Genomic DNA, 23,469 nt, shown 5'->3' on the forward strand with positions numbered 1-23,469 from the left:
TATTAAAAAACAGATCTATATTAAAAAACAGATTTTTGCTCATTTTTTATTTGAATTCTGAAAAGTTACCGTTTTGGACATAATGAGGTTTCCACCCGACAGCCAAACGAATAGGCCCTACTGTTCTTCTGCCATGGGAACAATATTGGTGGTCTGCACGGTCAATGCTTACGAACACATACACACAAGCACGCCTTTTCTTCTGGTCCTATAAACAATATAATGTCCTATCGATCCTTATCCATTTAGCTTTCTCTCTCTCAAACCCTCAAATCTGTTCTTCTCTTTCATCCTCCCTCTGGATTCTCCTTTGATTTATTTCTCTGCTTTGTTTTTTTTCCTCAACCTCACTTTGTCCAACTCTCATATCTTTCTCCAAGATTTAATTTTTTCCTTTTTTTTTTACTATCCGTTTGCGCGCACAATTGACTATGTGCAGGAAACCCAAACGTGCAGAGGAAGTTTACCCTTCTGCGTACCCTCTGGAATGCGACCAGATGACCAAGGGAGAGGGAGAGAAAAAAAAACTCTGGCCGCAAATGAGGTGTTAAGTGAAATAAACAATGCAGTGTGCACAGTGCTGAAAGACTTTAGCAGGGGACGTGTTTTTCTTTACAGGCCCCAGCAGAAGTGTGTTTGGGGGGCCTGGGTTACAAGCCCCCCCCCCCGTCCCCTGCTGTGCTCGCTGTGCAAACAACAGCAGTTTGACATGCAGGCTGCGCTATGTACCACATTCATCAGTTCAGAAATATGTGTCTCAGTCGACACTTTTCTGAGCCCCGCTTCTTACCGCTCGCAAAACTCCCCGGTTTTGACATTTGCAAGAGAAGTGACAGTATTGTGTACTGGAAGGCTTCCACTTGTATTTAAGAAAGGCATGCTACGCCACGGGAACTGTATTTATGAAAGGCATGCTACGGGAACTGCACAAATCATCCCTTTGTGATTTAGAAGGGCTACTCAGCGATTTTTTTTCTCTCCAAGAAACTCTCGCCAGAGTTTTGGTCAATATTTGGCTTGAGTCAGTTGTGGTCGCACTTCCAACGTCTTTTGGAGCCATAATCATTTATTAAAGGCCGGCAGCAGTCAAGTTGACCTTCTGAGATGGTGCTGTTCCAAGTACAAAATTGCCAGTTCGCTTTGGCCCACAGTCCCTTATGGCAATTACCACAGCTCATCTGTAATGTGTTTCAGCCTGCTTATCGGTGTAAACACATTGATTACTTTTTTTGGGCAAAGCTACTTGTCAAGCGAATCTATATGGAAAATGACATGGCTTGAGATCAAGGACATAATTGAATGGTTCTCCCGAATCCCTCTGCAGTCAAGCTTTGCTGATGATAGCACAGCTTCAATGTCCTCCATCTTCTGTATTTTGGTCTCATTATCTTAGCAACCACTTAGCTTACCCAACCCTGGAAGTAAATAAGTAACATTGTAATCCATTTTGCTGTGCTCTCTCATTGCCATGCAACATAAATCATTTGCTAGCCACTGTAGCTGGGAGTTTCCTGCAAAACCCTTTATTAACAGTTTCCGTGCCGGGAATGGATTACTCCAGGTTAATGTCGCTGCCGTATCGGACATACCCGCCTTTTGTTTTATGTGTTTAATCCGCCGTAATGTAATGAATCAAAAGAAAATCCGTCTTCGTCGCGGAGTATGAGACTGGATGCCTTCGCTGTGATGACGAAACCGGAAATCGTCACATGCTGTGGGCTGCTAGGGCTTCTGGGAAATTGAGGCCAATGGAAATGCATTGGGTGCAACGCCTCATTGAAACCAATCTTGTGTGCGTCTTCCGGGTGCACCAAGATGGTGGATGCTACACACAGATCATAACAAACCACGGGAGCTTTTTTTGATGGATTTTCGCGGATTAAAAGCCCAAATAATTCAGCGTATGCTCTAAAGGTAATACAACAATCTCGGCAGTGAAGGGGGGTTGATTAAAATGCGGGTTAATCGTAAAAAACAGTCAAACTGTTAAGGGCCCCTCTATTTGAGCTATAGTGTAGATTTTTGAGGGGCGTTAGCCCCGCCTATACACAGGTTTAATGTTTGTCTTTTATAGTTCAATGTTTGTTTTGTAAATGCATTGACAATGAAGGGAACATTATGTCATGTCATTTACGTCATATTGTCTCTTTATTGTTAATGGTGTTTAATGTTTGTGTTTGCACCGTTTGTTTTACATCACCATTACATCACCTAATCAACATGAGTTAGACTTTAATATATTAGCGCCCCTCACTTCACACAGGTGTGATTTTTGTCCTAACACAAACATTAAATGCCATTGACAATGAATGGAGAATTTACGTCATATGTGTCTGAGCAAATTGTCCTACACAGACATTACACGAATGGAGAATTTACGTCATACTAGAGCGTTTGGGCACTGGCCTACTTGGAATGATGCAAGTTGGAAATGAATGCCCCACCCAGATATTATGTCTGTGTCCCTTTTATTCCCATATATGGAGTTATTTGTCAGGAATGCCAAATATGGAGTATATGCAGACGTCAGAATGATGTCAGAACAGGCCATATATGGACAGTGGGCAGGCCCTGTCCAGTGCCCGAGTAGAGGCATTTCTGGGGCGGTTCTGGACAACCGTGAGTCTGACCGACTCAACACCAGGCACTGCACCCCCTGCGGTGGTGTGCCACGTGTGCGACGTGCGTCATGTGGCGAATTTGAAGCCGGTGGGGCGAACGGTTCTCAAGTTACGTGGATTACACACAGACAGACAGAGACTTAGTGCATTTATAGATAAACAAATAAATGTAGACGAGCAAATGGGTATTTTTGTCCTACACAAAGACAATGAATGGAGAATGTATGTCATAGCAAATCGACACGTTACGTCATGATGATGTACAACGATAAGAGCACCCCTCACTTCACACGGGTGTGATTTTGTTTTTCTTTGTGTCAATATTCCCAAAAAGTTGGCAGTGGTTCTTAATTTCATTATTATTATTATTATTCTTTTGTATGAGAAATTCTTGGCCAGGTTGGAGCAAGGTTGCCTCCACAATGGTTTAATTTCCACACAATTCCACACAGGTGGATGGTGAAACAGGGAAAACAAGCCCCAAACACAACCATAAGGCGCCCCCCAGTCGTTTATTTGTCCAACAATTACGCAACATTTCGGCCAGATTTTGGTCAGGGAATCTGATACGCCGTAGCAGAGTCACACACCGCTCTTACCAAACAAGCTCCACTCAACAGCCAGCAGGCTGCTCGGAAGCAGCAGAAGAACCTGCAACTCATTGATGTCGGGCAGAAACCTTGTATCACCATGTTTTAACTTTTTATGTTTCATCGTAAATGAATGCCCTATTTCCGATAGGCCGATCTACAAACTCACATATTGTCTCAACATTATTTGCTATTTTTGAAAGAATTTGTTTTCTAAGTGAAATTAAATATTGAACCAATGAAAAGTATCCACAAGAGCTTGTGACTAAATACTGTAATAGCTAGACTGGATCCATTAGTAACACAGGTTCTCTTTTTCACATTTCCTGAAAAGTAACACCTTTTTGGACCCGATAGCGACTGACTGGAACTCAAAGGAGTTAATTTGGAGTCCTGCCAGACATCCTGTTGCTAGGCAGGTGTGCGTGTGTCAGGGAGTAATGTGGATGGCAGTAGTCGTTTCTGGGGGGACTGAAGTGGGTGCCGGACAACAGGGGAAGGAGAGTAGATGGTGGTGGAAGCACAGCACAGGGGGGTATTTTAAGGGATTCCAAGGCCCAACAACGTTTTGAAACTTGTAAAGTTAATACACCTCTGCACGCACGCACGCACGCACACACACACACACACACACACACACACACACACACACACACACACACACACACACACACACACACACACACACACACACACACACACACACACACACACACACACACACACACACACACACACACACACACACACACACCTTGCACCAACCCCTGTATTTGGTATTTCGTGGTCAAGGTGAAAGTGAATAAGGTGTGTAATTAAAGGAGTGGATCATTTGGGGAGAGGGGAAGAAAAAGAAAAGACAGCTGGTGTTATTCCAACATTCTTTTTTTTCTTTTTTTTAAATGAAAAGACCAGAATGTAGGTCAGTAGAGAGGAAGGACACTCTTTGCATTCCCACAAAAACCCCAGAATGGGAATATGATCCCTCAGTATCCCAACCAGAGCCTAACTTGACTGAGAGGGCATTTTCAGAGAGAGCTGAAGGGAGGCGAAATGAAAAGAGGAAAAAAATGACTTGAGCTGAGAGACCCCTTGCTAGAGACCATATGGAAGGTATTACATAAGAAAAAACTCAGCCTGCGCTTTTACATTTTTTGAATAACCCTCAATCTTTGGGGAAAACAAGTCCTTGGATCGGTCTGGTGCAGCTCAGCTGATGAGCAATCAGAAACTTCACGACGTAAAAGGGGGGGGTAAAAGGCCTGACTCTGGAACAACAATAGCAGACGGTTTAGAGGTCACATGTATTTTCTGTTCAGCCACAGTCCACCATAGTATTATTTTAGCACAGTGGTTTTCAAGTTGGGTCCAGAGACCCTAAACGTTCCTTGGGGGGTGGTTCCAATTGGAGCTTTACAGGCCTGTAACTCTGAGAGTGGTTCCATTTGTACACTCTCACAGTTATGGGGGATCCTTGAAATGAAGAAAGTTGACAAAAAATACTGTCAACGAGGAACTCCATCGGCAAATGAAGTGATATAGTCCTGCTGAGATTGTCTGGGGTTGGCTCAGAATATGGAAGACGCTGCTGGCGTGTCTCGCATTTGCTGTTACACCGCCATTCTGAATATCATTTAAGGCTGCGGTTTTCCACTTTGTGTTTCTCAACTCAAGCGTTTGTCTGCGTTTGGTGACCGAGTTTTGTCCAAGTTTGCAGCAAGGTTGCTCACTCACAGTCACTGTGCACTTTAGCATGTGTCATATTAGCCCTATAGGGGTTGATAATTGAGCTGAGTGCAAGCTTATTACAATCTTTGTCCTTATCACCCCCTGACTCAAGGCAAATAGAGGTTGGATTTAATGATACATGAATGACTCGTATGCCATCAGCAACGGTATGCCAAGTGCTTAACTAACGATATGAAGAGCTCCCCCTATTCTGGAGGGAAGATTTGGCAAGATATTTTTGGTGAAGAGATTTGGTGCAGATGGGAAAAGAACACCCCAAGTACAGTTGTAACTCCAGTCTGCATGGAGGGTCTTCAGTGGTTAAACTCAATGTTAAGTGCTGTGCTTCTCTGCCTCTCTTCTCCCCTGTTTTGTGTATGTGAGGTGTGGGACACGGAACTGGAGCGTACGGCTGAGGAGTGGGCTGAAACCTGCCTGTGGGAGCATGGCCCGGCTGGCCTTCTGCCCCAGATTGGACAGAACCTAGGAGCGCACTGGGGAAGGTAAAGAAATCGATAGCATTACTATTGTATGCTTCTCATCTGTTATCTCAACCTGTGGGCCAGGGCTCCCTTTTTGGGCTGTGCGGATTATTACAAGTCGTGGGCCTCCAAATAAATGTCAAATCACTAAGGTTTTATTCATAATATAACATTAAAGGTAGGGTAGATTATAGATTATGTGTGTTGTTAAAAGGTATTAAATAGCTCTATATTCTGATAGTAATGAAAGAGCAGTGTTTGTTCAGTAACAGGGGTCTCCCATCTCCCTATCTCTCCAGCTCCTTTTCTCAAGTCTGGATACCAATTTAATCCAATCTGGAGGGAGAACTCATACAGCAACAGTTGGTGGTGGTGGTGGTGGGTCCTGTTACTGTACAAACACAAGCAATTACTTATCTATCAGAATATAGAGCACGTCTTAAGTGCTCAGATGGGTGGGCTTTGAGATCTGAGAAAAAGTTGAGAACCACTGATCTAAACACAACACTTGAACATGTCTTCTGTATTCTGTAAATGTAAAAAATAAATGAATGAGTTGAAATCTTAAGAAATGAACAAACCTGCCTATACTGTAACGATCACTGATCACTGGTAGGCAGGTTTTTGAACTGTCCACAGCTCTCTTCTGAGACACAAGAAATTGTGCCATCTTATATTGAGCATTGGTGAGGACCAATTATATGAAGATATGAAGAGAATGGGTGACATTTTAAGACATTTTAAGCTCTGAGAGTGTCTCAAGTGCTTTGCCACAAAGTATTAATCTACACCTGCATACAGTACAGTTTCTGGATTGTGGCTTCAAAAGAGAAGCTGACAGCTTTAATGCGTAATGCAACGATGTTCCTGAATCCACGGTTCCGCTATATTTTGAAGCATCATAGTCATAAAGAGTGTGCTTGCTTATTCATATGTGCAGGTATCGTCCCCCAACGTTCCATGTGCAGGCGTGGTATGATGAGGTGAAGGACTACTCCTATCCTTACCCACAGGAGTGTAATCCCTACTGCCCACTGAGATGCTCCGGTCCAGTCTGCACTCATTACACACAGGTACAGTACCAACGCTGCAGAGTGCAGACTGCACCGTTTTATGAAATTCATGAGGAAATTGTCGCTGTCGAGCAGAAATCTTATATACAGTATCAAAACCAGCAGGAACTGGAAATAACCGTGTGTTCCAATCAGTGGCGTATGCAGGAATGAGAAGTTGGCCAGGCGAAAATATAATATACACTGGCAAAAGCTGGGCATGCATCAAATATCTTTAGTAGGGTGTCAAATGTATCTCCCTTGTGTTCTTTGACAGCAAGGTGCGTGAACACGAAGGCGTTGTATTTTCATATCTATGGGAGGGTCGCACCACGTAATGGACACGCCCGGGCCGTGAATGGACGAGCAAGTCGGAGCATTTGCTCTCCCATTGTTCTAAGTTTGGCGATTATTATTATTATTATTTTTTAACTCTTTATTTTTGAATTTTTGAATATGCAAGACAGACAACAAAGACAAACAAGACATACAATAGGACAAAAACATCAACAGTAAAAAGACTGAAAAGACAAAAAAAAAAAAAAAGGTCATGGGATGTACAGCAGCATTACATATTACAGATTTTTGGGTTCCTTACATTAAATGACAACCGGAAAGACACCAACCATATTCACTCCACATCCACCCCCCTAGCTAAGTACTCTGTCCATTTCTCCCATCTTCTTTCACCCAGCTCTTTTTGCAGTCTTAAAGAATAGGTCATCTGTTCTAGGTGATGAAGTTGTTTCACAATGTTGAAAAATAGGTCTGCAGTATGACAGTTCTTTTGTAGCCAATTTCTTGTAATAGCTTTTTTGCTTGCTACAAGTAGAATCTTAAGTAAGTAGGAGTCATCCCGATTTAGCCCGTCTGGGAGTTGTCCTAGGTACAAAGATGTGAATGTATCTATCTATTCTATGTATAATCTATTCTAAAAACCCATAATGTTTGAGAGTGTTGTCACTTCTTTCCAAAATGGCTGAATTACAGGACAAGACCAAAAGACATGTGCATGATCAACCACTGTATCTCCACATTCTCTCCAACAGTCCATATGGTTGCCAGTCTGTTTTGGAGTAATAAAGAAGCGAATCTGGTTTTTCCAACAAAAGTCTCTCCAAGTCAAGGAATTAGTGGTCGTTGATTGCGTTTCCCATATATTCATCCATACTTCATCACTTATATCAATGCCCAACTCTTTTTCCCATCGCTCTTTCACATATATTGTAGAGTCCTTTTTCAGCGACATAAGTCCATTATATAGTTTACTCACAAGACCCCTGTTGCTTCCTGAGCCATAAGCATTTGCAAATACAGTGACTAGGCTTGTTGTAATACCTGGAGTAGACCCTTTTACTTTTTTACTAAAATAATCCCTTACCTGCAAATATCTGAAAAAGTCCTGGTTAGCCAACCCATATTTCTGCTTTAGGTTCTCAAAACTGTCAATATTTCCATTTTAATCATAGTACATTGTTTATACCTATTGTCAAATACTGCTGGTATGAAGTCAGGGTCATATGCTGGCCGGCTATTTCTTTTTAATCACTGTTTTCAAGGACAGGCGAGATTGAGACTTGGACAGACGGCGGCCTGCCCTCGCCTTATTGTAAATACGCCTCTGGTTCCAATGGATCCAACGTAGTTATTATTTAGTCACAAGCTCTTAATAACACTTATAACACAACCATTTCATTGGTTAATTAGACACACAGACTAACCACTCTCACTTTCAAACATTTTCGATAGCTTGTATGTAGATCGGCTATTTTCGCTACTTTTGCACAACACACAACGAAGTGCAATAAGAAACATCTAATTAATGAGCAACGGCATGTGAAGGTGGCTAATGTGATTTTGCCTTTGATATGTATTGTGATTGTTGAGTGTTTTCTCTGTGTTGTCTCTCACGCAGCTGGTGTGGGCCACTAGTAGTCGTGTTGGCTGTGCCATCAACCTCTGCTACAACATGAATGTCTGGGGGCAGATTTGGGCCAAGGCTGTCTATCTAGTGTGCAACTACTCACCAAAGTAAGCCAAGTTTGCTTCTGTCGTGTCATAGTGATGTCTGAGTATGACAGTATCAATGTTGTGTGTTGTCTCCGTACCGTTTTCCATTCATTACATTTGACTGAATTCTACCGAGGTGGGGTCCAAATTAGCCTGGCAAAAAGCTACTTTAACTCTGCTCAGTGTGAAGGCTAAAATAGGTAGTTGCTTTTGTTGTGAGCAGTCAATTCAGTCAAATTCAACTGAATTATTAATCAGAAATGCAAACCTGCTTCTAACAGAGACAGTTGCTAAATCATACTCTTGCCAAAACCTGTTAGAAGGAAGTTTCTACCTCGACAAAGGCCTTCAATCATTTTTTAAAACTCATTCCATTACAGCATCAACACTAGCTTCTTCAAGTGTAGCCATTGTTGTCGTTTACAATTCAGAGCTGCTTGTTGTGGTCATTTAAAGTACCACTCCACATATTTTGCGGATTAATCCAGCTCAGTCACTAGGAAAACTGAGCTCACGAGTCACGACGGTTTGAGCCTGGTTTGTCAAAATGTTGTGACATACAGTTCAACCAATGGATACTTTACTCAAAGCTTTTGACAGCTTTATAGTTACATGTTTTCTGCAAACCTCACATCTTCTGTCCTGTATTAACTCACTTGAACCTTGACCTGAACAGGGGCAACTGGTGGGGCTATGCACCTTACAAACATGGGACCCCATGCTCTGCCTGCCCACCTAGCTATGGAGGAGGCTGCAAGAACAACCTCTGCTACAAAGGTACAGCCCTGACCCCAGACCCCAGTGGGGCTGCAACTACACATTATTTTCTTAGCAATCATTGTATTGGCTATTTTTTCGATTAATGGAATAACTGAAAACCGCTTCCAAAATATATTTTTGAGGTGGCGCTAGCCCCTCCTATATACAGGTTTAATGTTTGTGTTTAGTTCAATGTTTGTTTTAAAAACGCCATTGAAAATGAAGGGAAGATTTACGTCATCTTATCTTAACACAAACATTAAATCCCATTAACAATAAATAATTTGTTGTGACACCGTTTGTTTTACATCATCATTACATCACCTAATCACCTCCTCGATGTTGTAAGATGATAAGAGCACCCCTCACTTCACACGGGTGTGATTTTTTATATATCAACAAATGGACGTGAAGATTTTTAAATTGATATTTTACGCCTGATTAACCACTTAAACCATATTTTATACAGTACGTCATTGCACAACAACAAATCTTTATCGAACGTAGGCCGGCTATCTACAGGCACACAACAACTCTCATCGTATTTAAACATTTTGATTTCTGTACCATTCTGAAACTTTTCGCCTAGGATATGGCCAAAACATGGATGCCAGGTTCAAAGTGGTTAACTGTTTAAATGGTCTGTACCGCCTAATCCCCCTCCAAATCGATCATGTTTTATAATTGATAAGTTTACCCGCGTTCCTCAGGCCTCAGTCTACTCTACACTATAGTGACTTTTCTGTTTTCACTTTACAATAGCTATATATATATGTTCACTCACTGACAATAGATGATCTACAGAGCTTGTAGATCTGCCATTTCCGGCGAGAGTTTCCCCAGATGCTGGGCATTAGGTGATTAACAGTTATACACTGTGATTCCTAGATCAGTGGTTCTCAAACATTTCTTTAACTTCAAGGACCCTCATTACTCTGAGATGTGTACACTCTCAAAATACCTGTAAGGGACCATTTGGAACCCTCTCAAGGAACCACAAGGGTCCCATGGCTGGACCCTACTTTGACAACCATTGCTTTAGATAAACATTCAGAAAACAACCTAGTGTGACAGTACTTTTCCCTGCATTTCCTTGAAGATGACGGCTCCAACCCGCCTCCAGAGGAAACGGAGGAAAACAACTTCATTGAACCGGAGGCCCCCCGCGCACCGCAGAAGCCCAGGCCTCGGGCCCCAAAGCCTGACAAACGCGAGCCCCCCAGTCTCCCCGCCGCCCGCCCAGCAGCCCCCACGGAGGACCTGGAGAAGAACGACGTGGTCAACACACAGCAGATGTGTAAGCTGCCATTTAACTGTTTATTCTGGCTCCGGTTTCATCTAAAAATGGGGGCGCGTAGGATTTGGTTTGGGGGTTGTGTGGAGACACAGGGGGGTACTCAGTTGTACTGTGATGTGGGAATGTATTTTTTAACATTTTTAACCGGGTCAAAATAAAATAAAAACAGCATTTGGGAATAACTCTTCTTATTGTTGATTAAGCAAATCATCGCTTTCGGGTGGAAACATTACTTGTGTACTACCAATGTAGTAAATTAAGTCACAAGCTCTTGTTAAGACTTTTTCAATTAAATATTTATAAAACCCAGATTTGTCATCTTCAACTATCTACAGATCTACAGTATCTACAAGCCCACAACGCTCAATGCCTTGTGGTCTTGTAGATCGGCTATTTTCTCTACTTACGATACTTTCTCAACACTCTTGTACGATGAAGTAGGGCATTAATTTATGAAAAAAACACATACACATTTTAAATAATGTATGCCCGACAGCAACACAATATGCCTTACTATCCCCATTATGCTGGCTGGCACATATACTGTAGGGCAGCAACAAAATATGAATGAGTGAAAATAGAGGACTAGAAGAGTTGTACTGCAATTTATTTCAAATCGCCTTGATGTTCTGAATGCACACTTTATCTGCTGGCTCTCTTAGTAGCCCCCACAGTTTGAGAAGTGTACTTAACAAGCTGAACCCCCAGCATCCGTATTGTGAAGAAAGCTTTTGCAGAAAATAGCAGATCTATAATAATAATAATTTAGCAGTGATCTCCCGAGTGTGTGTTTGCTTTTGGTTGGTTGAGAAGGGGTGGGGGGTGGGGGCTGGCTGTGGTTTTTAAATGGCTTCCTCTCTCCAGTGCAAGGGGTCTGTGCTTGTAAGCTGAGACACTGTCTCTAGTAGTAGTAGTAGTGCTGACCACCCTGGAACCCTGCTCCAAGGAATTCCTCCCCTTCGCCTCTTAGCATCGCAAGAATATAGTCTTCAGCTGCATTTCACACAAACTAGGACAGGGAGGAATTTTCAACCATTTTCATGTCAAAGAACACAAAATGTTCTTTCTTTATAGGCCACAGACTGACGCCCCGTTTCAAATCATTCTGTCCAAATATGTCAAAATGTGGTCATGGACCTGAGAATAGATATTTTTTTTCTTATTTTTTTGCCTCGATTACGAATAATGAATGATTGTTATTATAATAGTGAAAATAGCCTATCTTCAACGGCTCGCATCGTCACGACTCACCACTGTACAATGTATAATACAGGGCTTAAGTGGTTAATCAGACTAATTGATAAGACAAATCTATTATAAGCTTTTCGTGTTAATTCATTGATAAAAATCACACCTGTGAGGAGTGAGGAGCGCTAATATATTAAAGTCTATAACTCGTGTTGATTAGGTGATGTAATGGTACCAACACAAACATTAAACGCCATTAACAATAAAGAGACAATATGACGTAATGAGGTACTTTATGACGTAAAATTTCCCTTCATTGTCAATGTTGTTTACAAAACAAACATTGAACTAAAGACAAACATTAAACCTGTGTATAGGAGGGGTTAGCGCCCCTCAAAAATATGTAAATAAATAAATAACTATGCTTTGCTATTTGAGATTTACTAATATTTTTGGTTAATTGCCTAGCACAACCTACGAAATAGATACAGTAGGTGGTGATATGAATAGATATGAATAGTCACTCGTACATTATTAAAGACACAGCTGGGGGGCTCGTTCGAGGACGACCTAGAGAATTATAGTGACATTAAAACAGTGTTTCTTTTTCATTTCAAGGACCCACACTTTGCCATGCATGATTAGATTTCGGACGGAACCCCATTTCCTAAACTGTTCGATCTCTGGGACCGCAATTCATCTACACTATGAAAACCTAACTCTGAGAGTGTACAAATCAGTGTTGTTTTCGTCGACTAAAACTAAGACTAAAAATGTTCGTCGACTACCTATTTTCACTGACAAAAACAAATGAAGACTAAATTAAAACTAAGCTACGATGACTAAAACTAAGACTAAATATACTGACAATTTCGTCGACAAATAAAAACTAGACTAAAATGTTAGGAAGGGACTAGTGGACAAGAGATCCAGTACAAGTCATTTTACACTTGGTTGCATGCTGAAAATAGCTGATCTACAAGCTCACAAGTCAGCTTGTTGATCGAAGTGTAAAAACACTCATTACGACGGCATCAAGGCCCACCAAAACACGATTTAGTCGACTAAAATCTTATGACATTTAGTCGACTAAAACTAGACTAACACTAAGACATTTCCAGGTGACTAAAATGTGACTAAAACAAGTTTCAGTCCAAAGACTATGACTAAACTAAAATAGAAATTTGCTGCCAAAAACAACACTGCTGGTAGGGCATTCCACATTTTCCTAGCACAACAGTAGAATTAATTCATCGCCATGTTTGTCCCGAATCTGGGGGGAACGAGATCAGTGGAGCTTCATCTGGTGTTTTGCCCATGGGCGTTTCTCACTCTAGTGATTATAGCCTATATATAGCTTTATGTCCTAACTAGTGTCACATTTGCCATTGACAATGAAAGGAGAATTTACGTCATATGTGATAATGTGTCTGAGTGCATCAGCCTTTTGTGCTAACACAAACATTAAATGCTATTGACAATGAAAGGAGAGTTTACGTCATGAGCAAATTATTTTCTTAATGCCGTTTCCTATACAGTTACTCTCAAAGTGTGTGTTTTTATGTTTACAGCTCAGCTCATGTCCTGCGACACCAAACTACGGGATCAGTGTAAAGGGACTACATGTAACAGGTACAGTACAATGATCCTGAAGTCAAATACAATTTACTAGTTAGGCACTTAGCAGGTGCTCTTATGCGAAGGTATTCACACATACATCAAATGCAGAGAATCAGTGCAGTGCCTCAATAAACTAGGATCACAGGTAAACCAAGCAATCCATCAACATCAGTTCAAACAACTATCCTATCAAAAGAATAATCCGTACAATAATAAAGGATACCAGGTACACAATGCACCTAGCATTAAATGCTATCTAAATTATGGACACACTATTCACTTACAAGTCATCTTTACAGAATGCTGACAGTGTTTGATATCTTTTGTATTGTGTAATTGCTTATCTCCAGGTACGAGTGCCCGGCTGGATGTCTGGACTCTATGGGAAAAGTAGTTGGAACAGTACACTATGAAATGGTGAGAGAACATGCATCAACATTAGTTAAAGCTCCATTAATGTTTTCTTTTAGGGAATACAATTATGTTAAAGATTATACAATTGTGGTGGTTGTATTTGTTCTCCTCTTCTATTAAGACATTTTAGATCCTGTGTCTCGGTCGGATACAGCCTTTGACACTGTCTAATAGTTTGACACAAATGTTGACCTGAAGGTCAAAATTCTATTTATCCTCTCAACAAGTATGCAGGCTCTATTAGCTCAGTGGTGAAAAATCAGCCCTTGCTTAGGATACGAGTGTTCTATTCCGGGATAGAACAGGAAACTTAAGGCGGTAGTTCTGCAACTTTCATTTCCACGATCCCCTTCTTAGTACTGTATAGTATACATTAGATGGATAAAAACCAGAAAAAGGTCCATTTGGTTCCTAAGTATCAATCATTTAGCTAGGGACCCCCTGGAATCCCCTCAACGGACCCCTTTGAGAACCATTGAGATTAAGGCATCAACATCAATGGGTTACATTGTCAGATGTGAGTCCGGATGGAAACCAGATGATGTTATCTCTAAACTTTGAGGTGTTTTTCCCCTTCGACTTCCCTCTCGGCAGCAATCCAGTGTGTGTAGAGCTGGCCTACATGCCGGGGTGATAGACAACGATGGAGGCTGGATGGATGTAACAAGACAAGGAAGGAAGGAGTACTTCATCAAGTCCTACAAGAACGGGGTCCAGTCACTAGGGTAAAGCGTCATTATGTCTAAAGCTGTGGGATCAGATTCACGCTGATGTACAAGCCGTTGTCTTGACCATCTAAACTCCAGTATCCATATTCACTGTATATCCATATTTATAGAGAACATTAGCGAAATATCACTCTACATGAGATCTTGTAGAACGGCTATTTTTGACGAAGAGATTTGTGTCAAGGGGGAAAAACAGGTCCAAATACAAAGCCAACTATGGTCCATTTTTCTACGTCTAGTGTATTTAAGTGATTAAGACAAATAGATTAAAACTCAACGTAACCTACTGAATTCTATTATTTAGAATACCGGTAGTTAAAAATAGACAATCTACAAGCTCCAATACATTGGAGAATACATTTTGGTGTTGAGGGGGAAAAAGTGGTCCAAGTACAGAGCCAACTCATGGTCCATTTTTGTGTTTTAAGTGATTAAGACAAATAGATAAAAACCCAACGTAACCGTAAGAATTCTACGATTCTCTTCACAGAAAATATCAGAGTGCAAATTCCTTCATCGTTTCCAAAGTAGCAGGTTTGTCTAACAATTCAGAGACACATTTGACATGCAGTGCACAAGTGTATATTTATACGTAACGTATATGTGCGGTATTGGCTGATGTACACCGTACTCTATGCTTTCCTTGCAGTGAAAGCCATCATGTGTGAAACGACAGTCACCCAACTGTGTCCATATGAAAAACCTGTAAAACACTGCCCACGGTAAGACCCCACACCCCTTCTCTGACGTTACCTATTTGAACTTCAGTTAACCTCTTTATAACACACTTACATATCGTCGGTTGGAAACCTTGTAGGTCTAAAACTGTTACTTTTACTTTAACTGTTACTTTTCAGGAAATGGATGAAAATGGATCGATCCAATGATTAGATATTTAGTCACAAGCTAAATATTTTATAAAACCCACACACACTTTCACTTTGAAAATGAGCTTGTAGACTACTTTCTGCTATTTTTCACTCTTATACTACAAAGTAGAGCACAAATTAAAGAAATAAATATGCCAAAAGTTGAAATATGCAGATACAAGGTTTCTGCCCGACAGCGACAATATCTTGTTTGTGTCTTTCCAGGCTTTACTGCCCCAGAAACTGTTTGGAAGAGAACCCTCGCATAGCCAGAGTGATTGGAACCAGCATATACTCTGATGTAAGTCAGTGTACGCATTATATACCTGAGTGTGTACTGTATGAGCTAATCGGAGCCTGCATGCAGTGGTGTAAAGTAACTAAGTAAGCCTACATTTCCTCAAGTACTTATAGAAAGCGTTTCTTGAGCACTAAAGACGTGCTGGTGCTCTCCTCTTCCCAGCGCCAGAGCATTGCGCTTCATCGCCCCCGGGCACACATGGCTTTTTGGCACAGCGCCCTGGGCACTTCAAGCTGACAATAATTCAACATTTGGAGAGGAGCACCGAGTTTTGGATGGGTCCTCACTCCTCATTGTGTCTGACAGCCTGGTAATTGAAGTCCCATTCTGACCTGAGATCAGATTCATACGAGGTTTCCACTGGACACACACTGGTCTGATTAACCCATTCTGACCTGAGATCAGATTAAAAAAATGTCAGTCGTTCTTCGATTTTTCAAAAAATAGCAGACCTACAAGCTCATAGCGCGCCACCGAGTAGACCTTGTAGATCTGCTATTTTTCAATAGCTAAAGCATAACATGATGCTAACACCAAAATGGGTTCCCGTTCAGAATGGGTTAAGTCCCGACGTTGAATCGTTAACCGCAACCCTGAGAAAAAAAAATAGTATGTTGTATCAGCTATGTTGTGTGTGCTAATAACGCATATGACAGGACCTTTGAGCAGTGGGCACCTCAACAGTTGTGTGCGAGCACTATATGGCCATAACACCAAAGCCTTTTTGGGGCGGTTCTAGACAACCGTGGGTCCGACCAACAAGACACCAGGCACTGCACCCCCTGCGGTGGGGTGGAACGCGTGTGCCGAATTTGAAGTTTGTGGTTCTCGAGTTACATGGATTTCTTTCAACAGTTCACACACACAGACAGACAGACAGAGACTTGGTGCATTTATAGTTAGACTACAACGGTGCCCGTTGGGCACTGGCCTACTTGGAATGATGCAAGTTTCAGAGGCCTTTTTGGGGCGGTTCTGGACAACCGTGGGTCCGACCAACTTGACTCCGGGCACTGCACTCCCTGCGGCGGTGTGGCACGCATGTGTCGAATTTGAGTTAGTCGGTGGGGCGAACGGTTCTCAAGTTACGTGGATTACACACAGACAGACAGACAGACAGACAGAGACTTGGTGCATTTGAAGTCGATGGGGCGAACGGTTCTCGAGTTACGTAGATTACACACAGACAGACAGAAAGAGACATGGTGCATTTGTAGATAGTTGTTCAGTACGGGAAATTATTACTGATATTAATGAATTAATAATTAATTAATCTGTACTTCATTTTGGTAACGTGTACTGTAAGTGGCAAATACAGGGCAGGAAAAAGGGGTTCATGTTATTCACATCCCATTTGGAGCTGTGTAACTGTTAATACTATCATTTAGAATTCAATGCATTTTGTATACAACAGAAAATCCAATAGAACTACTAAAAGAAAGGAAAAGTTTAAGTAAAACCTACTCGCCTTAACATTCTATCCCATTTGTGCCCCTTACAGAGGTCCAGTATATGCCGGGCCGCAGTCCATGCCGGTGTGATCAGGAACGACGCAGGTGGCTATATCGACGTGATGCCGGTGGACAAGCGGAAACAATACGTTGGCTCACTCCAAAATGGAATCACCTCAGAGAGGTACAGCATGGCATGAGGTTAATCCACTAGTAAGCTGACTGCAAGAGTGCGTCAACAGCAGGTTTAAACCCTCTCACAAGAACACACAGGAGTACAAAACCAAGGGAGGCAATGTCATTCAGTTGCTTGGTCTGTCTGTCCATCGGTCTAACACAGCGGTTTCTCAACCTTTTCTGGGTCAGCCTTGAAAATCTTGAAAGTGGTCTAATGGTACCTCGGCGCCATGCTGGACATCAACTGTACATTATATGAGTCCCGCTTCCGTGTGTGTCACATGCTTCACAGAGACTAAACCGAAAGCACATTGTAGTCTAGCAGCTGGGGATGTTGTTTATCTTTCGCCAGAAACAGTAATATGTCGGCCGCAATGGGATCAAAAGAAAACAGGCAGCAAATAAATCATAATGAGTTGATTCCAATGGGGTGCGCGCGCATTTCGCCTTGTGCCTGGAGGGACATAGCAACCTGCCTAGCAACCTGGGCGCAGTAGAGGTACTGTATGTGTTTGGCTTCTGCTGGTCGATTTTGATATGAAGCTATAAACCCGCGGCGCAGCTGGTTCGGCTATCAAAGGGTAATTATGATAACCTGCAGTGCTGCGGGTAATGGCTACAAGGGTGTTAACAAAACATTGATCAATAATTTGATTGTGTTCTGGTCAATGGAACTTACTAATTCCTATTTCACAATAAAAAAAACTACTGGCTGCATCCCCATAGAATTTGATGTGCACCTCGTTGCTCCACGGAGGATGGCCTCTACTGATTTTGATGACCCAATGAACTTTGCTTTAACTTCACCGTTGGAAATACCCAAGTGCATGCACACTATCTAAAGTATACACATATACAGTACCTGTACTCACTTTGCTCACACTTTCCCACCCACACCCCCTGGCCTCAACTGTTGTACAACAAGAAGGGAGAATACTAAAACCTAGATAATAATAAATCAAAATAGGTCAAAATCTGCTCATGTACAAACAAGTGCTGTAGCGGCAAAAGGAAGTAATATATCTAAGAGAAAGACAATGACCTGCATCCAACTTCTTTAAACATTTTAACTAAATATTTGGGTGACCTGGCCCCAGGCCAAGTTTACAGATTCAAACTCAACGTAACCGTAGGAATTCTACGATTCTCTTCACAGGCCAAAATGCAATATATCTCAGAATTTAATTGGCAGATTGCAGCATGAATCCTACTGATTTTGGTGACACAGTAGCCTCAAAGGTAGACCAATTATACAGTAACTACAAAGCTCACAGCCCAGCAACATTTAGCATGCTAGCATCTTAGTCCATTATTATGTGCAGGCATTGTTTATCAAGCCTTGGGTGAAAGGAAAAAATGTAGGGGTGCACGATTATGAAACTATCACCGATCTCCGATTATTTGCAGGGTCATATCTGCCGATACCGATTCTGACCGATTCCGATATTGAGGACCACAATGGAAACAAGACTAGGCCCAAAGCCTGTTAATAAAGTATTCAATCAATCAATAGCATATACTCTTTGCAAGTGTCTGTTTTCACAACTGAATGACTACTGAATGACATGAGTACACAAATTAAATGTAGATTTTATGTAGATTTTTGTTGGTGAAAACCGATAAAATAATCTGTATTATTTTGAGACCTTTCCAATATGGCATTTTGTTTTATGGCCAATGTGGCCAATTCCGATTATGCTACCGATTAATCGTGCATCACAAAAAAAAAAAAACGTTTTCAGGGTTCCGCGGCCAAATCAATATTTATTTGGGGTTCCTTGGTATGAAAACATTTGAGAACCACAGATTCTCTGTAGACCGGAGTTCGCGTTGGACCAAAAAACCCCACTTTCTATGAGTGTGACCCTAATAAAAAGTAAAGTGTGGATTGGACACGCTATACCAGTGTGTCCTAGCAGTATTAAAAGGTACTAGTCTGTACCAGACCCCCTGTGTGAGGGTAAAAGTGACCCACATTCTGTCTGGCTTGTTCCAGTTTTTCTCTTTTTCTTTTTTGTACAGACAGTAAATCACATTGACCTTGGACAGTTCGGCACAATGACTGCTGTTAACATGACCTGTGTAGTTTAGTGGGTAGAGGAGCTGACCTTAAACATGTGTGCACGCACGCACGCACACACACACACACACACACACACACACACACACACACACACACACACACACACACACACACACACACACACACACACACACACACACACACACACACACACACACACACACACACACACACACACACACACACACACACACACACACACACACACACACAGAGCTCGTGTAGCACCGACTGGAATCAGGCCAAACATTTGTTACCCTTGCAAATGGAGTGCATATGCACTGTACTGTACTGTACTGTACGTTATGGATGGCTGGCTGTAGTGCAGAATACCAGACAGTGTACTTTAAGTAAGTGTGGCATTTTGTGAAAATCTATATACAGTATGTAACTTCTGCATTTTCACAGATGAATGCATGCATGCATGCACGCACACGCACACGCACACACTTGTATTACTATAGCCTACTTGTGAGGACATCAACATTTTAGATGGCTATTTTCTACAAGTTTTACAAAGTATAAAACAGACATAACTACATATATAACTAGGGTTGCCAACTATTAGATTTTCAAATAAGGGACATTTCCCGGGCACACGGCGAAGCCGCGTGTCCGCTGCTTCCTGCGTGCGGCGAAGCCGCGCGCCGACATTTTTTGGTGTCCCTTATTAAAAATTGGTGTCCCTTATTTGAAAACTTTATAGAAAAATTGGGTCATTTCCGGTCAAACCCCCCCAATTTCAGGTCTAAATTACGTTAATCAATTACATTAAATTAAACAACACAGTACAATCTTTTGGCTTCCAGCGACCCCACATTGTTTCTTCAGGAACAATATTTCTAGTTGTAATATTGTAATTGTAATATAATATTATATAATTAATATCAAATACTACCTGACCTGTATTGACATGTAGGCCTATGAGCTGTTTGAGAGTGTAAAAGTGCTATATACAGTAGTATGCATTATTTATATTATGAATAAATATTAGTCATTACATCTACTTGCATTAGTGAGCTCCAGCGCGCTCGGTGTGCATCCCATCTGTTTGTTGTCTGTGTGTTTGGACACATATTGACGCGGAAAATGTAAAATCCCCACCCTCCTCACGGCTAGCCGTTTATATGTGTCCGTCAATTGCTAATCTCTGCTGTCCAGCAAAAACCTTGTATCTTCATATTTATATACTACACTATTACTTTGTGCAAAGGTATCAATAATTTTAATCTACAAGCTTACAATGCCTAAAGACGCGACATGTTATGAGCTTGTAGATAGGGATGTCCCGATACACTTTTTTCATTTCCGATCCGATCCCGATTGTGTTGTGAATAGCTATCTAGCTATATATCTCGTGTTGTGCACGTGTTCATAGCAGACTCCTCACTTGTAGTTTGGGTAACTCCAAAGCAAGCTCCACATGCCGCAACATTTTATTTACTTAGCCCTTACCCCTGTGTCGGATCGGTGGATAGACTGGCATATTCACCGATACAGTATCGGGACATCTCTACTTGTAGATATTTTTCGCTATTTTTGAAACAGCACCGAATAGACTGTTTCATGTGAGCTATCTGGTTGTCAAAAAAGTGAAAGAAATCAACACATTCACAACAACACAAAACACAGATATTGTTCACAGCCTTTTCATTTTACGTCTTTTTTCTCTGCAGTCTCAAGAACCCTGTGGGAGGAAAGGCGTTCCGGGTGTTTGCGGTGATTTGAGTGGCCTGGAGAAAGGGTCAGCCTCAACAAACACAACAAACGCCACTTTGGAGACGCCAGCTGAATAGACGGCAATCAAGTCCTGTTGTCAAAACCTCAATGACTGAAATGTTTTCTGGCTTTTCGCTACACTCCTGGGGTCAGAGGTCGTCTCCATGGCGATGGGAACCAGGCAACAAAAAAGCTTGACACACAAACACAAACATACACACACACACGCACGCTGGGGAAAAGGTTAGCGCCCGCTCGCTCGCTCGCTCTCTCTCTCGCTCACACAGGGTTAGGTTCTTTAGGACGTCTAAAACGGAAGATTGATGGATAATAACCTGTAAATAGTTCATGATGGTTCTCTAATAATTTGTTGTACATAGTCGTCAGTTGCAATAGGTCTTATTTTTGTGTCCTCGTCATGCCTTTCTAACAAATAGTTGTCAATCAAATATAAAGAGCTTGTAATATAACAGTTTGCTGACACGTAATGTTGGAGCTATTATTATTATTATTATATTGGTGGTGGTGTTGTTGTTTTTTACTGTTTGTGAGAGTGTTCTGTTCGACAGTCTCGTGTTTGGCACATTATTACTGGTGCTATGGGGAAAGTGTCAGTTATGTTAAATTCTATGGTTATATTTTTTGGTTGTTTGTCATGAAGAACTTATGGGAACAAATTGTTATGCATTTATTTTTATATGATTGTGTTTTATATCAGTACGGATTGTAATGCTGCTATATGTGTGTGTGCGTGTGCGTGCGTGCGTGTGTGCATGCGTGTGAGAGTGTGTGTTGTTGTCACTCCCAGTGTGATGTTCAGTGTGTAGTCCAAACTCCCTGCTGGTCAGGAAGTACACACATCTGTCATGTGAGTTATTGTTTCTTGCGCCAAAACCCATGTACCAGACTTTGTCAGCCATCTGGTTTAGCTGGTGTACTGTATGTCTGAACCCCAATACTGTATTCGATAATGTTGCTGTCGGGTCTCCATATTTCAACTTTCCATGGTTAAAATTGTATTTTATTTCATTAACGTCCTACAGTACTTCGATGCAGTGTTGTCCAAAAGTAGCTGATGTAACCATCTACAAGTTCACATCGTGTTTCAGTACTTTTTTGAAAGGATTTTGAAAGTGAAAGTGGTCAAGTATGAATATTGAGCCAATGAAAAGTATTTTAGCAAGACTTTTTTTTATGTTTCATGCTTTAGGTTTTGGACATTCGACCCGACAGCGACAAAGCCAAATAAGCCAGCCAAATATATGATATACTATATAGTATAGCATAGCATAGATCATACACTGATAAAGAAACAGAACCATAGAACACTTAGCATGTCGTTGCAATCGGGCAGAAACCTTGTATCTCCATATTTCAACTCAATGGTTTTATTTTTGTAAATTTATGCCCTACCACTACTTCATCATACAAGAGTGTCTGTCTCACAAAGAGTGTCTGAAAATACCAGATCCACAAGCTCACAGCCTCACACAATGCATTGTGAGCTTGTAGATGAGCTATTTTTTTTTAATGATTTTTAAAATAATAAGAAAATGCATGATTTTGGATATGTTGGGCATGTCATAAGCAGACGTCTTTTCACAGAGAACTTTTGCCTTCCACATATCAAGTCCCAACCTCTCAGCTGCTGCACATACAGTATGACGTTTATCATGATTATTGTTGACATGCTCATATTAAATATATATAGCACTACATCATTTTATAAAGGATTTGAGATATAAAGGAAGATACTGTGTAGGTCTATATTTCTCTATCGAGGTGCTTTCTTCACAGAAAAATGACTTGCGTTGTTATCTCATGTTTATTCTGTACAGTGTGCGCAATATTTCCCTACCTCAACTTTGATAGGAACAGTTCATTCTGCAATAAATAATTCAGCCACAGTTGTCTCAGGTCATATTTCCCTTCTTTTTTCTTTTTGTATTTTAGATTTTTTCTTTTTCGAGGGCTATGCTTTGTCTGTTTGTGTGAACACAAACACGACGATTTGATTGGCTGATCAAAGTATATTGAGGATAAAAGTGAGGGCAAAAAAGTGTAGACGCCGAAAGTGATTGGCCGGAATGATCTTTGTGATGATTTGATTGGCTGAGCACAGAATATGATGTATGATGAATGATGTATGTTGATATTAGCGCCCCTCACTTTAATAAAATTTAACAAAAAGAGAAAACGACTACATCAACCTAAATAAACAATTTCCTTAAAAGTGACGTAGCCTGGCCTGGCCTACGGTCGAGCGGTCCAGGCACCTAGCCTGACGGCGTGTCGCGGACCGACGACCTTTCCCCCATTTGTGTGGGGAGGAATTCATTGGCATAATGACTAAATTGGGGAGAAAAGGGGTTAAAAAAAT

At 41.4% G+C, this 23,469-nt stretch overlaps 1 protein-coding gene across 2 annotated transcripts in view; it reads left to right on the plus strand.

The window, feature by feature from the left end:
* crispld1a (cysteine-rich secretory protein LCCL domain containing 1a) overlaps positions 1 to 22,597 on the plus strand; it is a 31,648-nt gene extending 9,051 nt beyond the window's left edge. For both annotated transcript variants that reach the window (XM_083778346.1, XM_083778347.1), the window contains exons 3-15: positions 5,324 to 5,442; positions 6,362 to 6,494; positions 8,389 to 8,504; positions 9,160 to 9,260; positions 10,342 to 10,539; positions 13,299 to 13,359; positions 13,698 to 13,764; positions 14,356 to 14,486; positions 14,980 to 15,023; positions 15,139 to 15,211; positions 15,584 to 15,659; positions 17,161 to 17,294; positions 21,047 to 22,597. In XM_083778346.1, the coding sequence (XP_083634472.1) occupies positions 5,324 to 5,442; positions 6,362 to 6,494; positions 8,389 to 8,504; positions 9,160 to 9,260; positions 10,342 to 10,539; positions 13,299 to 13,359; positions 13,698 to 13,764; positions 14,356 to 14,486; positions 14,980 to 15,023; positions 15,139 to 15,211; positions 15,584 to 15,659; positions 17,161 to 17,294; positions 21,047 to 21,098 (1,305 nt within the window). In that variant the 3' untranslated portion in view covers positions 21,099 to 22,597. The remainder of the gene's footprint in view (positions 1 to 5,323; positions 5,443 to 6,361; positions 6,495 to 8,388; positions 8,505 to 9,159; positions 9,261 to 10,341; positions 10,540 to 13,298; positions 13,360 to 13,697; positions 13,765 to 14,355; positions 14,487 to 14,979; positions 15,024 to 15,138; positions 15,212 to 15,583; positions 15,660 to 17,160; positions 17,295 to 21,046) is intronic.
* The last annotated feature ends 872 nt before the right edge of the window (positions 22,598 to 23,469 follow it).

The sequence above is a fragment of the Protomyctophum parallelum genome (assembly GCF_964188405.1).
Source record: "Protomyctophum parallelum genome assembly, chromosome: 12".
Taxonomy (NCBI): Eukaryota; Metazoa; Chordata; class Actinopteri; order Myctophiformes; family Myctophidae; genus Protomyctophum; species Protomyctophum parallelum.